General features: G+C 37.1%; 1 protein-coding gene across 2 annotated transcripts in view; it reads left to right on the forward strand.

The window, feature by feature from the left end:
- Positions 1–14,041, forward strand: part of frem1l (FRAS1 related extracellular matrix 1 like) — a 98,146-nt gene that overhangs the window by 51,967 nt on the left and 32,138 nt on the right. For both annotated transcript variants that reach the window (XM_004913949.4, XM_031900901.1), the window contains exons 23-24: positions 395–590; positions 7,212–7,476. In XM_004913949.4, coding sequence (XP_004914006.2) covers positions 395–590; positions 7,212–7,476 — 461 coding nt within the window. The remainder of the gene's footprint in view (positions 1–394; positions 591–7,211; positions 7,477–14,041) is intronic.

Below are 14,041 nucleotides of genomic sequence, written 5' to 3' on the forward strand. Positions count from 1 at the left end.
TAACGCTACGAAAAATGCGCAACTTTTTACGCAACTTTCGTAATGGATACGAAAAACTCGCGTTTTTACACAAAAATCGTATTGGTAATGAAAAATTCGTAAAGAATCCGAAAAAATCGCAAAACATACGAAAAAATTGCAAAATACCGATCATTACGAAAAAAACGCAATCGGACTCATTTCGACCCGTTCGTGGGTAAGTAAATCAGCCCCATGGTATGGAGATCCAAATTACGGAAAGTTCCCTTATCCAGAATACCCCAGGTCCTGAGCATTTTGGATAACATGCCCCATACCTATATAGTGTTATATATAAAGTTTCAACAAAAATATCACTTTCATTGTGGACCATATTGGCCTGGTGTAGATGAATGCTTTGACCTCTTCTACTCAGGTGGCTTCTTCTTGGATCACACTTTACCCTGGAATGAATTTTACACAAGAAGATGTGGACATGAACCATGTCTGGTACTTTCATTCAGTAATCCTTGGATGCAAAGGGCATGATAGCTTCCGCTTTATTGTAACAGATGGAGAGCACACATCAGCGTCAGAAATCTTCTACATATCAGTTAAAAATCTTGAGAAAGGTAAGACACATCTTATGATTCATGTTAACTTTCTCTTACTGCAAGTATACTGTTATGTATACAAGGCAAAAGCTAAATACTAAATATTTCTATGTTATATTTTATATACTTTGTAGTTCAATTACTTAAAATGAGAGTATAATTAAATATGTAAACTGATTGGTTTTCAAAAATTCGGGATGATTTACAGAAAATATCCAATTCAGTTTCTAATGCTTTCATCCTTTTTAATCTTAAATCACCAGAAAGGAGGGGGTTGGCCATTTAAAAAAATATTGTTTTGGCTGTAGCTTATTCATGGATGGTGGCACTGTTCTATTTCTCTCTATAAAGGGGATATAACTACCTATTGCCGTATACTACCAATGGGGCAATCTCCTATTTAAATGGCTTGTGAACATTTTCGGCTCCTGGACAATGGCTAAAAACTGTATTAAGCTTGTCATTTGCACCGCATACCTCCCAGCAGTAAATAAGGTACTTTGCAAAAACCCAAAAAATCAATTTGCATTATGTTGTAATGGCTAGATTTAAGATATTTGCTGCAATACTAATAATCCCAACAAACTAAAATAATAGCATTCCTCTGATGTTTTTCTTTCCTAAACATAAGCACTGTTATTATATAGGCAAAAGCAGTACAAGATTCTGGTGTGACATTTTAAACAAGAACAGTGAAATTTCTTAACAATACAAATAATTATTATTCAGCTATTACACAAATGGAAATAATAAAGTCACATGCGCTGTCACTCAATCTTGAATACAAAAGCTAAATGTGATGAGGACTCCTGTGAACGTTTCGTTTCTGTAGAATTTAGCCAGGTGTCTGTAATTTATTGAATGTGGGTTTATGGAATAGAGTCCCTGCCAGTGAGAAATTGGCACCAGAGACTCAGGGACAGCTAATTCTCTGGGGTTCTCCCTGGCAAAACTCTTTGTTGATTTCTATTGCTCCTGTGCTCATAACTACTCAGAACTCAGAGTGCCATCTGCAAACTGTGATTCATAAACACTTTGTCAGCCTGCCATGTACCCTGACATCATAAAAAACAAGAAGCGACATTGTAATAAAGAGAGGTGGTTCTGCAGCCTACCAATTAAATGCATCTAATTTATTTCTGTTACAGCTGAGGCTTTATTTATTAGTAAACAGCTGCATTTGTTACACTTTTGGCCAGATGAGTGCCTACTGGCACATCAGTTAATCCATTAATTCAAAATAATCATCAGGGTGCTTTGTGCATCGTGGAAAATGGAAAAAAGAGAACAAAAACAGTTTCCCAAATTACAATAATAAAAATAAAAATTCTATTGGTCCTTCACATGGAAAGAGAGAGAGTTCCTGTTCTATTCATAACAAAGAATTCAGCCTAGCTTACATGGGAACAATCTAGTCCAACATCACTAACCATATCTCTGGTTCTGCTCATTCGTATGTCACATACATAGCTCTCGTTGCACAAACAACACATGTTTAGTTTGGGTCCTGGAAAAGCTTGTGGTTCTGCTCTACTTAATCTGCAATTTCATGTCTGTCTTCATGTCCTCCCACTTTCTGTTAAAAAGCCTAAATTATGATGGCTGACAATACGCAATCAACCATATTATTATAATTATTTTAAAACGTTTTTTAACCTCATTTAAAATGGAAGTACAATAAAAATTATATTACATAGCCAAAATTATTATTTCTAGTTTTGTAAAAATAGTATATACACACACACATCCATACATACATTCACAACTGAGCCTGGCTATATATACAGTACCTTGTATAGACTTGGATATTATGCTTGCCCAAGCCCCCTTTAAAGGCATTAATAGAATCTGCCATCAGCATCCTCACATCCACAACTTCACTGCCCTTGCCATGGAGGACAATTCGTGTTGCTTAAAGTGAAAGCATAAATACAGGTAAATGGGTGCATAACTATGACCATACATTTATCAACACTTAGGGCCACATTTACTAATCCACGAATGCTCCGAGCATTCATTTGAATGCTCCGTGTGTATTTTCAGCGACTTTTTCATACTTCGTGTGACTTTTTCGTACTTGCCACAAAGTTTGTGTGACAAAATCGTATTGTTGTGCCAAGTAGGAAAGTTTCGGATTCATTCAAGCTTCGTTGACTTTCCTTGGGCCAGGTTGGAGCTGCAGAGTGCCATTGAGCCCTATGGGAGACTTTTCTTGGGCCAGGTTGGAGCTGCAGAGTGCCATTGATTCCTATGGGAGGCTTCCAAAATCGTGCACGGAAGGATCAAAGTAGAAAGGTTTTCCCGCTATGCTTTTGCGGGCGACTAAAGAATAGCCGTGTGACAAGAGAATAGCCGTGGGCAACAAAAGAATAGCGCGCAACAAAAGAATATCCGCGGGCGGCAATTTTTTTGACACGCAACATTTTCGCAGTTTCGCGAATCTTTCAAAAGAATTTTTCGGCGAAGCGGGACAGATTCGCATATCACTAATAAGGACCTTTTACAAAGACAAGTATAGTGTTCAAAGTTCAGTGACTATGGGTGGCTACAGTTGTGCTGTTTAGAACTTATGGTATGTTGTTCAGTAGCATTTCTTATCTATTACATTTGTAACAGGTTTTAGAAAACAGACTACTTGTTGCTATTTTGTACCTGTTAGTATTTTTGGCCAGAAGCAACTCATGCAACTGCCAGTAGGGCACATGTTACATGTGACTCTTCTCTCTCAGATGGGCCTTGCAGTACTGTTAAAGGAAGGGTTAACCAAACTGTATTCTACCATAAAACAGATCTTCCAAATAACTTGAGCGCCACTGGTTCTTTTTAAAATAGGTAAACTACTTTAAAATAGGTAACTCCAGGAATATTGCTGAACCTGACAACTTAAGCCCTATACTGGCAGTATTGATGCAGCAGGGTGCTAGTGGTAATGAATGCTCCAAAAGGAGAAGTTATAAAGTAAATTGAAATGATCTTTTAACTTTACTTTATAATTTTCTACTATTTTTGAGGAACCCATGTTTTTTTTCTTCTTTAAACCTTACTAGCCTCCTTGATGGAGCCTCTAACTGCTCTACTAACTACCCTGATCCTGCCTCTCACTCCTAGGGGCACATTTACTTAAGATTCACACTGTGGTCCAGTGTTTAACCAACCTTGTGTTAATGTGGATCTGTGTTTATGGACCTTACAGCTAAAGCAACCACACATCTATGAGATTGTTCCCCATGCTCCCCCTGTTCTATATACAGATTGGGTTATGAGCTAATGGGCTGCACAGAGCAATGTATACCCACAGGCAGAGCTCCACTGAGTTTTTTTGGGTTGTGCCCATCTAGTTCAGTTGGTTTCAGATGTTTTAAGGTAGTGAGTCAGGCCAAGCACAGCTTGCAGCTTTGTTTTTCGTGTGTTCACAATCATGTTTAAAATAAATAGGGAGCCACTGCCAATACGAATAAACATTGTCACCAAATAAGGCTGGTATCTGTGTAAGTATATTGTGGCTTGGAAGCAAGAATGCATTAAAAGACATAAATCAACACAATACTAGTATCTAACACATAAAAAAGAAAATGTTATATAAAATATATATGTTTAGTTTTGCATATATTAATTGTTAATACGATACTGCATTCTTACAGAAGGCTGTAATAAAATGTGTGCCTATATAGTGTAGCCTTACTATTTTAAATAACAAGCGAAAATGAAAAAGAAGAAAAACTGCATCACCCAGTCAATGAGGTTAACACTCCTTTTGGTCCAAACTTTAGTACTTGAAAACATTATTGTAACAGACAACAGCTACAGTTTTGCAGATATCCAAGAATACAGCTGATCATTAATCCCATTAATGGGCATTTAGCAGGGACCTAATGGGCACTCAGGTAGGCATTAACAATAACTTCTTTGATTCCCTATAGTTGGGCCAGTATCATAGTTTGGGAAACTATGGTATTGGGTCTATGTACCAAAACCAATGTCCAATGAATCTGGAGTGCTTATCAATTAAGTTTGTGTGTCATCACAAAAATGAGTTTTGAAGTGTTTCATACATGTGATGTGTAACATGTACACCATGAATTCTCATACTGATTGCTTTTATACCTGGGTGGTCTTGGGTCACTAGAGAAATGGCAACAGATATGGCAAGTATGCACAGTGTTACACATATACATTGGTACATGTAGCAAGTATGCACAGTGTTACACATGTACATTGGTACAACAGCCCCATGTAGCAAGTATGCACAGTGTTACACATGTACATTGGTACAACAGCCCCATGTAGCAAGTATGCACAGTGTTACACATATACATTGCTACAACAGCCCCATGTAGCAAGTATGCACAGTGTTACACATATACATTGCTACAACAGCCCCATGTAGCAAGTATGCACGTTACACATGTACATTGGTACAACAGCCCCATGTAGCAAGTATGCACAGTGTTACACATATACATTGGTACAACAGCCCCATGTAGCAAGTATGCACAGTGTTACACATATACATTGGTACAACAGCCCCATGTGTACCAGAGTTTCTAGTACTACTGACTGGTCACAGCTATGTAGCAGTATGACTTGAGAGGGTCAGGAAGGGGGTTTAAAACCAGCACTGCATGCATCACTGAGCATAACCAGCATTGTTTTGGACCCCTTTGTGTGTACTTCTATCAAGATGACATAATTTAAATTATTTAAGCTACATATTTATTGCCCCAGCTTAAAATGTAATGTTAAGTTCACTTTAACCTATTTGGTGTAGGTGAACTAATGCAAAGAACACATTTCCTTTGTTTATAAAAGGCTGTGCAGATGCAAGACTTCCTTTGTTTTGGTTGGCTTGAAGTATTAAATAAACAAGAACATGGAAAAATAATCTCTAAATGTAATGGGATAGCTATGAATATGTAAAACTGCAGTCTGCACTGGTTGTAAAACAGAGGATAAAGCAACCTATTTAAATAGCTTAAATGATCAGATTGTATTTCTTAGACTGAATAAGTATTTCTAGTCTTTCAGTAAACACAAATATAAAAAGAAAGACATTTTTCAGAACAAAAAAGTCACCATTCACAGCAGACTAGTTTTACGACTACTAATACTATTTAGCACATTCCATGCATTAGTGGAGGATGGTGACATTTTTTAGGGGTGGGCTACCAATACAAGGCTTGTTTCAAGGCACTGCCAGTTCTATGATCCTAAATGTATATCAAATGCTTTTGGCATAAGGTCTAGACAAGCCCAATGTAACCTGATTGTTGGCCCAGGGACCAAGCAATCATCTCCATCAGTCATCTTTCAACCATTGAGAGATGCACAGGGAATTCAGGAAATGCAACTTTCTCTCTCAAGCCAATCTGTCAAATATGGAGTGGGATTGAGAAGGGCTGGAATAAGTAATTTCTTGACAAGGGAAAAGTTAGAGAGACCATACTAATTTCATGGATATGGGCAAGGCATAGATGATTTTAACCATCTTTGTTTCCAGTTTAGCTATTTGCACCCATGTAGCCTGGAGATAATTAGTTGAGTGGGAGAGATCCTACTTGTCCAATAAGTTAAGACTATCCCATGGAGCACTGTAGGGATGCTGGCTGGCTCCCCTTAGCTCTTAGTAAATTTAGAAGAAAAAGTGATCAATGAGACTGCTGTTTGATCCCACTTTAAAAAGGAATCCATATAATACTAATCCATATAATGCAAAATATTGAGATTGTTGGTATGTATAACCCCTTTTCTTGCCTTGGTTGGATCTTTGATCTATGCTGCTTGCTGCCAGGTAAACAAAAGCATGGCATAAATCAAAAATCTGAATGGAAACATAGAATCAATGGGTACAACATTTGGTGGCACTAAAACTATTAATACATTTGAGTTTACCTACTACTAACCATTCTTTGGTGGTCTACAATGTTCACATTTGTACACAAGCGCAGTCTGTCTTTCCTGGTTGATGTTTGTAGCAAGATAATACATTTGTCATGCAGAAGCCTACCTACATGAAAACTTCATGTTTTCTATCACATTCATATCTTGCACAGGTAAAATGATACTTGCAAATGAAGGAAAATGTAAATGTAAACTCCAATCCTTAGTAAACAGAACTTTTTGTGTTAGTACTAGAATAAGCTTTACCATTTGATTTGTGATTGCTCTCATAGTCTCTGTGGAAAAATACCAACAGATAACTGCTATAAAGTAGTAATTTGGCTTGTTTTTATTACTGTGCCTCAACAGGCCCAAATACTTATTCCATAATAAACATTAGAAATATGAAAATTAAAGTACAAAAATACACATTTGATTTGTTTAAAATGTATGCATGTATTTGCTTAAATGCAGTCAGTGCTGATGTACAGTACAGTATAAATGATTTATTCTTGAATCTTGCCACAATTAGGCTTCAGAATGGCATCTTAAACTTCCATTACATATTTAAGCAATCTACCTGTTCTGGTGCCGTTAATTGGCACTTTCTTTATTTTACATCTTATCATTAAGTGCTGTAAATGAGAGGTGACTGGCACCAAATGTGATCTGAAATCCAAGTCTAGTAAAGTCTGACTGGACATTCCATTTCTCATCAGTATCTGTTAATGCATCTTTCCTCTACTCCCTGTTTTTCCATAGGTGACATTGTACTATTCACCAGACCTGTAACTTTAACAGAGGGTGACAGGGTGACCTTGGTGACAGATGTTCTTATGGCAACAGATGGCACTGGCAAACCAGAGAAGCTGCTGTATGCCGTCTCTGTGCCACCTGTGCACGGTCAGATTGAGTACATCAATTATCCCGGCGTGCCCATTTCCAGTTTCAGCCAGTTGGATGTTGCGGCCCAGAAGGTTTGCTATGTTCATGACAATAGCCACGAGACTAGTAAGGATTTATTCAGGTGAGAAGGTTTCAGTTGTCTATATTTCTCCACCTCTGGATCTACAGGGTGTTGATCTGAAGTCTCTATATAATATTTGCCCTTGTTACGTTAGATATGGATTATTGCTTTCAATTCATTTTTATTTTAAATTCCAAATTGTGATGTTTTGTAAGTTTCTCCTTCACTTTTAATAATCTGTTAATTTTAATATAACAATCTTTTCTGCTTTGCAAACACAGTAAATACCTTCAACTGCTGAAAGCTAGCAAAATAATGATTTAATGTTCAATGATTCAATGAGTATTGCAGTAAGCTGGTCTGCTTGGGGATGTTTAAAGGAAAACAGAAAAATGGAGATGAGTATATAGAGTAGTGCTTATAATGAATATGCTTTTATTCACCTTATTATTGACATAATGTACATTTAACCATGTAGATACTTAAGATACTTAAGCTTCTGTCTAGGTGCACACAGATAAACTGGAAGACAGTAAAACACCTGGAATAGGCAGCCTTTCAAACTCTTGTTGTTCTAAAACTACAGCTCGCAGTATCCTCTGTTCAGCTTAGACCAACTACTGTGCATGCATAGCCTCAGGTTTGTGTCACTGTAGTCACAATTCACATAGTCAAAATTCAGCAGTCACAGTACAGTCTACTGTAGCCATCTGTTCATATAATCAAAAAACTTCCAAATGTTAAGTTAAAAATACTCAAATATTATAAATATACCATCTAGTTAAGCTTACAGGATGTCATTACACATGGCCCAATAAAACACTTTCAAACACACAAATACACATTTATACAATGTGTGCACATATGTGATCCTCTCCAAGAGGTCTGTACAGACTATTCATGTTATCTTATATTGGGGATGGGTGGTGACCACGATGTGTTGCCTTTTATCAAAATTCCAGCATCTTTGATTGCAGCAATTTTTTTCACACCCCTACTGGAAAAATTGTACCCACTTTAATCTGAGGCAGTGACCACAACGATCAATGTGGGCTGTGGCCATTGTCTTACTTAGCTTTTGTTTTTAATGCTATTCAGTTGGTGCCAAACAATTTGTATGGAGGTGCAGAAAGCTAGTGGGCCTTTGACATAACGGGTGCTCTTTTGGAGCAAGGTTCTTTTGGACCTAGAGCGTTACATTTTGCACAGCTGTTACATTAAATGCAGCTATAGCCTAGGCGTGTTATAGCATCAAGGTTCTTATTAAGATGCAATGAGCATGATACAAATATTTATTATGGTATTATATTGAAATAGTCTAATAAATGAGATCCTCTGCGTGTCACATATTTAGAGTGAATATTTCTTTAAGTCACTAATCAACATCTTCTACTGTTTTCCTTTGTAAGAACTCTAGCATGATTCTTTCTTGGTGCAATTCCTTTTTGTCCTTATCTTTGTAAAGTGGTTAGTGCTTGTCCCTCAGAGAGATCTCTTGCTGGCATCTAGGGAAGCAGTTGTGTCCCTATTAGAGAGAGCACTTTTACAGCTTCCCCTAGTCATGAAAGTACTGTAAAAACTGGTTGTTTCTGTTTGTCTATGTCATTTTTGTTACCTTTCTTGTTAGAGAGCTTTTTTTTACGTTTCTGTTTGCATTTAGAACACTGGGGATCTGTAAAAAGACCAGTATTTGTTTCTGTTTTTTTGAGAAACCATTGTATAGGTGAATGTCTGTTTGAGAGAGGACTTTTTTTGAGGACACTATTTATTTTTTGTTTTTTTTCCTCTTTCTCTTGTGTCTTTTAATGGGAACATTGCATTCTGTGTGCTCTTTGGTGTTAGAATCTGTACAGGCCTTGACTGGCACTCAAAATAGGACCTGGAATTTCAAATACAAAGAGGCCCTATGGCATGTCTATGAAGATTCTCATTCATCCAGGTCATGACATATAGGGCCCGATTCACTAAAGGGCGATAAAACGAGCGCTATTTATAGCATGCAATAACAATTTTATCTCTTCTTATTTTTAGTATTATATTAGTATATTTAGTATTATATTAGTATTATATCTATGCAAGAATTAACACAATGCAAGGTAAATAACTGAATTTATTAACTTAATTATCGCATGCTTTTTAACACAAAAAAGCATGCAATAAGCGTTATCGACCTTTAGTGAATCGGCCCATCCAAGTGGCTTCTTCAGTTCAGAGGTTGGGAATTCCCTGGCATTTAAACCCTTGAGGGTAGTACAGTCACAGAGATCCAATCACAATGGTTCTATTGAACTTATTCAGTTAGGTGTTGGCTGAAACTCCCAGGTGTGAGAAAGTATGATCCAGTCACAATGGTACCATGATTCTCTTTGAGGCAGGTGTTAATCTTTCAATGTACATGACTGGAAATGTGAATTGTTGTAAAACTGCTGGGGTAAGGATGTCAAAGTGACATTGTATGTTGTGGTGTTGTAGGCCCCCTCCTCTGATCAGGGATGTTTTTTTAGTCTGGCATAAATGGACTCTTTCACACCTCTTTCAAGCCTTCTCAGTCCAAAATATGCACATTGCTCTCTTTAAAGGAATGTCCCTTTTCCATGAGATGTAGATAGACTGCTTAGTCTTGTCCTGTTGGGCCATAGGAGGCCATATTGTCTATGGAATCTTACAGCAGCCACTGTCCGGGCTTGTCTGTGTACATGGAGCCTTTCATGCTATTCAAAAGTTTATTCAAAAATATCTGTTTGGTTTTTTGACACTCTTTTTAATGATTGCTGGTATGTGTTCTAATGTGCATGTAGTATACTTCTCTGCTTTTTAGTTTTAGCTTTGTGTACTCATTTTAAGTGATGTTGGTGTTTCATTTGGCATATCTCTTTTCTGAGGTTGTCTGTTTTCAGTCTCTCTCTCTGTGAGTTATATCTGTTTGTATTTCTCTCACTAATTCTTTCTAGTATGTCTTCTACTCTGGAAAAGTGTCTAGCTTTATTTGTTCATGCTTATGTACAGTGTTAGGGGCTGATTTACTAAGACACGATTTCGAATCCGATTGGAAACGAACATTTTGCGACTTTTTCGTATTTTTGCGATTTTTTCGGCGTCTTGACGATTTTTGCGTAAAAACACGAGTTTTTCGGCGTCTTTACGATTTTTGCGTAAAAACGCGCTTTTGTTGTGCAAAGTCGAGTTTTTTTCAAGCGTTAACACTTGCGTGCAAAGTCGCGCCTTTTTCGTAACTTAAAAGGCGCGACGTTTCGCGCAAGTTTTAACGCTACGAAAAAATCGCGACTTTACGCAACTTTCGTAATGGCTACGAAAAACTCGCGTTTTTACGCAAAAATCCTAAAGACGCCGAAAAACTTGCGTTTTTACGCAAAAATCGTAAAGACGCCGAAAAAAGCGCGTTTTTACGCAAAAATCGTAAAGACGCCGAAAAAACCGCAAAATTACCGATCATTACGAAAAAAACGCAATCGGACGCATTCGGCCCGTTCGTGGGTTAGTAAATGTGCCCCTAAGTGTGTACATTGCTCTGTAGTGCTTTATAACTAAAGTCATACATATATTCATACATTTTTCCTTTGCTGGAAGATTTTGTTGCATATATTTAACTATGTTGGAAAGTTATTTCTTTCTTATGGTCGCTATAATTGAGACTGATAGCTTTACTGATCTCTGAGCACCCTCTTGTGATTGTGAACAGCCTCTTACAGTTTTACCTATGTAGTGTTCACATTTCCAGTTGTAGGAAATTAAGAATGATCATTATTGTTCATTTATATGATGCTTGAATGTGATATTAAGCTTTGCAGGGATAGTTCATTACTCCCTTTCTCAGTGGAGGTTGAAGTCTGTACCCTACTGCACATACACAAACACGGTGATCATTTTCATTGGTAGCATTTAGCCAGACTGTGAGATTTTAAAGTGTATAAGAAGACTGGAGTAGTGAGAGGAGTACCAGGTAGGCAAAGGCAGAACATACAAACTCCATGCATATGGCACTGTAGAAGTCAATAATCCCTCAATAATGGGGCAGACATATTACTGATACATGAAGTAAGTGTAATGTCATTCAGCAGAATAACAAGATACTTTTAAATCCACAGCAAAATCGCTTAAAACCTACACCGGCACTGAAACATTGGACCGTTGCCTCTGCTGTCTTCATTTTTACAACCTTGCATATAATTTGATGCTTGAAAAATATTAATATTGCAGTGCAGCAGCAAAGCAGAAATGTAAAATGAAACCACCCCTTTACCAGAATAAGAAAGGTTCTAAAGCAATAATACGATATACGATAATATTTTACATATTGTCTATTATATTGTAAAGTTGTAAATTATTTATAAACACATATAGAACCTCTGAAGTAGCTATTAGCAGTTCTACATTGTACTTATGCTAATAGATTACAGTTCCTGACATGACTAATAAGAATAAAAAATGGTATGTTTTGGAAAGTTGTGCATTCTGCAAAGATTGTTTTCTTCTAGTTGATAAGGTGACATTAACAGTGCCTGGAAAATAATCACAAATGAGCATTCCCATTAATAATCACAATATAGATATATTTATAGGTGTCTGGCATTGGATTTCAGAGGACAGGTTTGCTAGCCAACCAGAAGTCAAAACACGGCATGGGTGCATATGTCACGTTCAGGAAATACAAGTAAACTGTAATGGAGTTAACACCTATGATAGCCAAGTGGTCTTTTTTTTCAATTCTTTTGAGCAGAGCACAGAATATTCTGCTTCTGTTATCACTGCATGCTTCAGTTACAGGGCTTCCAGCTACATTAGGCGAGCAAGTTAATGAACTGTGCTTGTTTGGGTGCAACCATGCAGTGAATTTGCAAGCTGCTCCACATTAATACATAAGGGCAAGTGCAAATATCTCAAAATTGTGTCGTCAAAACGCCATTCAATTAAGGACTTGCTGTTACTTGTGTTAATCCACTTAAATGCTACTGCAACTAGCACGAGATTTATCAAAGTGCTGTAACCATATTTACAAATACGCCCCAAGCTGTGTCACACTGCAACAATGGTTAAAAACCCTGGTTAAATAAAGGTTCTATATTGCATGATTTAGTGCTTTCTGCGACACACTGCCTTTGTAAGTAAACCTTGAAATCTGCCCTATAATCTACCAGGTTCCTAGGCTGATGGGACACCAGGGGGCACATTTACTAACCCACGAACGGGCCGAATGCGTCCGATTGCGTTTTTTTCGTAATGATCGGTAATTTTGCGTTTTTTTTTTTGGCGTCTTTACGATTTTTGCGTAAAAACGCGAGTTTTTCGGCGTCTTTACAATTTTTCTAGTAATGATTGGGGTATATTTACTAAAGTTTGAATGTTCTCCTCATCTAACTTTACCAAAGTCTGCCTCAGTTTTCAAGTGTATTTTTACCACACATCTCATATTTACTAAAAATAGTAAGTGTGCCATTAAGAGAGAAATGTAACAAATTTTCTCCCGGTGTAAATTCTATATCAAAGTTCGCCAGTGATGTCCCCATATAAATTTGCAAGGGAATCTACATTGCAAAGTAATGACACATGTGGGATCTTAGCATGGAGAAGGTTCTGTAGAAAATGAGATACAAAAGTGGATGCTATTGATTATGTACTTTACTTTTTGTAAATTGCCAATTTTTTTTTATTTTTGGTGAAAATATTTCAAAAGTTCACTTTTACTCTTTAGTAAACATGCTGCAGTGTCTCAATTCTTAGACACAAAAGCTGAGGTCAACTATAGTAGCGCTACATAGACAGTTTTTACACCCACTGTACATGAGACCTGCATTTACTTTATTCATAGGCATTGTCTAGCAAGTTATCTTCCTCTGCAAGAATATACCATAGCTTATAACATCAAGCTAGCTAAAATAGTCACCCAGCCAATCCTTATATCCATATACTTAATTCTATTAAGACAATAAAACTCATGCTTTTTTACAAATGTATCTGCTACTTCAGTTAGATAAAGCTTGAATGGGCAGTGGGAATATGCTATTGCTAACTAATAATCTGTAAACGTTATAATTTCACAGGGATAAATGAGATGGCAGAGTGCAGTTGTTTAACCAGCTGAGGTTGCATTCTGTTAAGCAAATGTGAATTGTTGGCTGGTGATAATGGTTGCAGTCTGCACATTACATACATTACATATGTTAGGCCATGTCACTGAACATGATATCATAAGAAACTTCATTTCATTTTCGCTCTTCCTAGTTGTGCATCCTTATATTAGAACAGGGGCGATAAACACCTTGCTGTCCAGTTACAATACTAGCAAGTCTTGGCAAGTCTCCACATTTCTTGCTCACACAGACAAGAGTTGCATCGGCTTACTTTATAGACATAATTATTGGTCATTTATTGTAAACAAATATAGAGTATGTAAAATAATACATTACAAGTTGTTTGCGGCACTTGATTGTATTTATTATATATTGTCAAAAATCCCTTTATTGTTTTATTCTTAAATTTTCCAACTTCCATTTTATTAAACTATATAGAGGCATGATCAAGGAGGCTATGATCAGCGCCATTAGGAACAGCCTTTGCTGACTCTTCTTTAGCTTCCAGAAATAATGCTGCATATAGGGCGCTGCCT

Source organism: Xenopus tropicalis, chromosome 4 (genome assembly GCF_000004195.4).
Source record: "Xenopus tropicalis strain Nigerian chromosome 4, UCB_Xtro_10.0, whole genome shotgun sequence".
NCBI lineage: Eukaryota > Metazoa > Chordata > Amphibia > Anura > Pipidae > Xenopus > Xenopus tropicalis.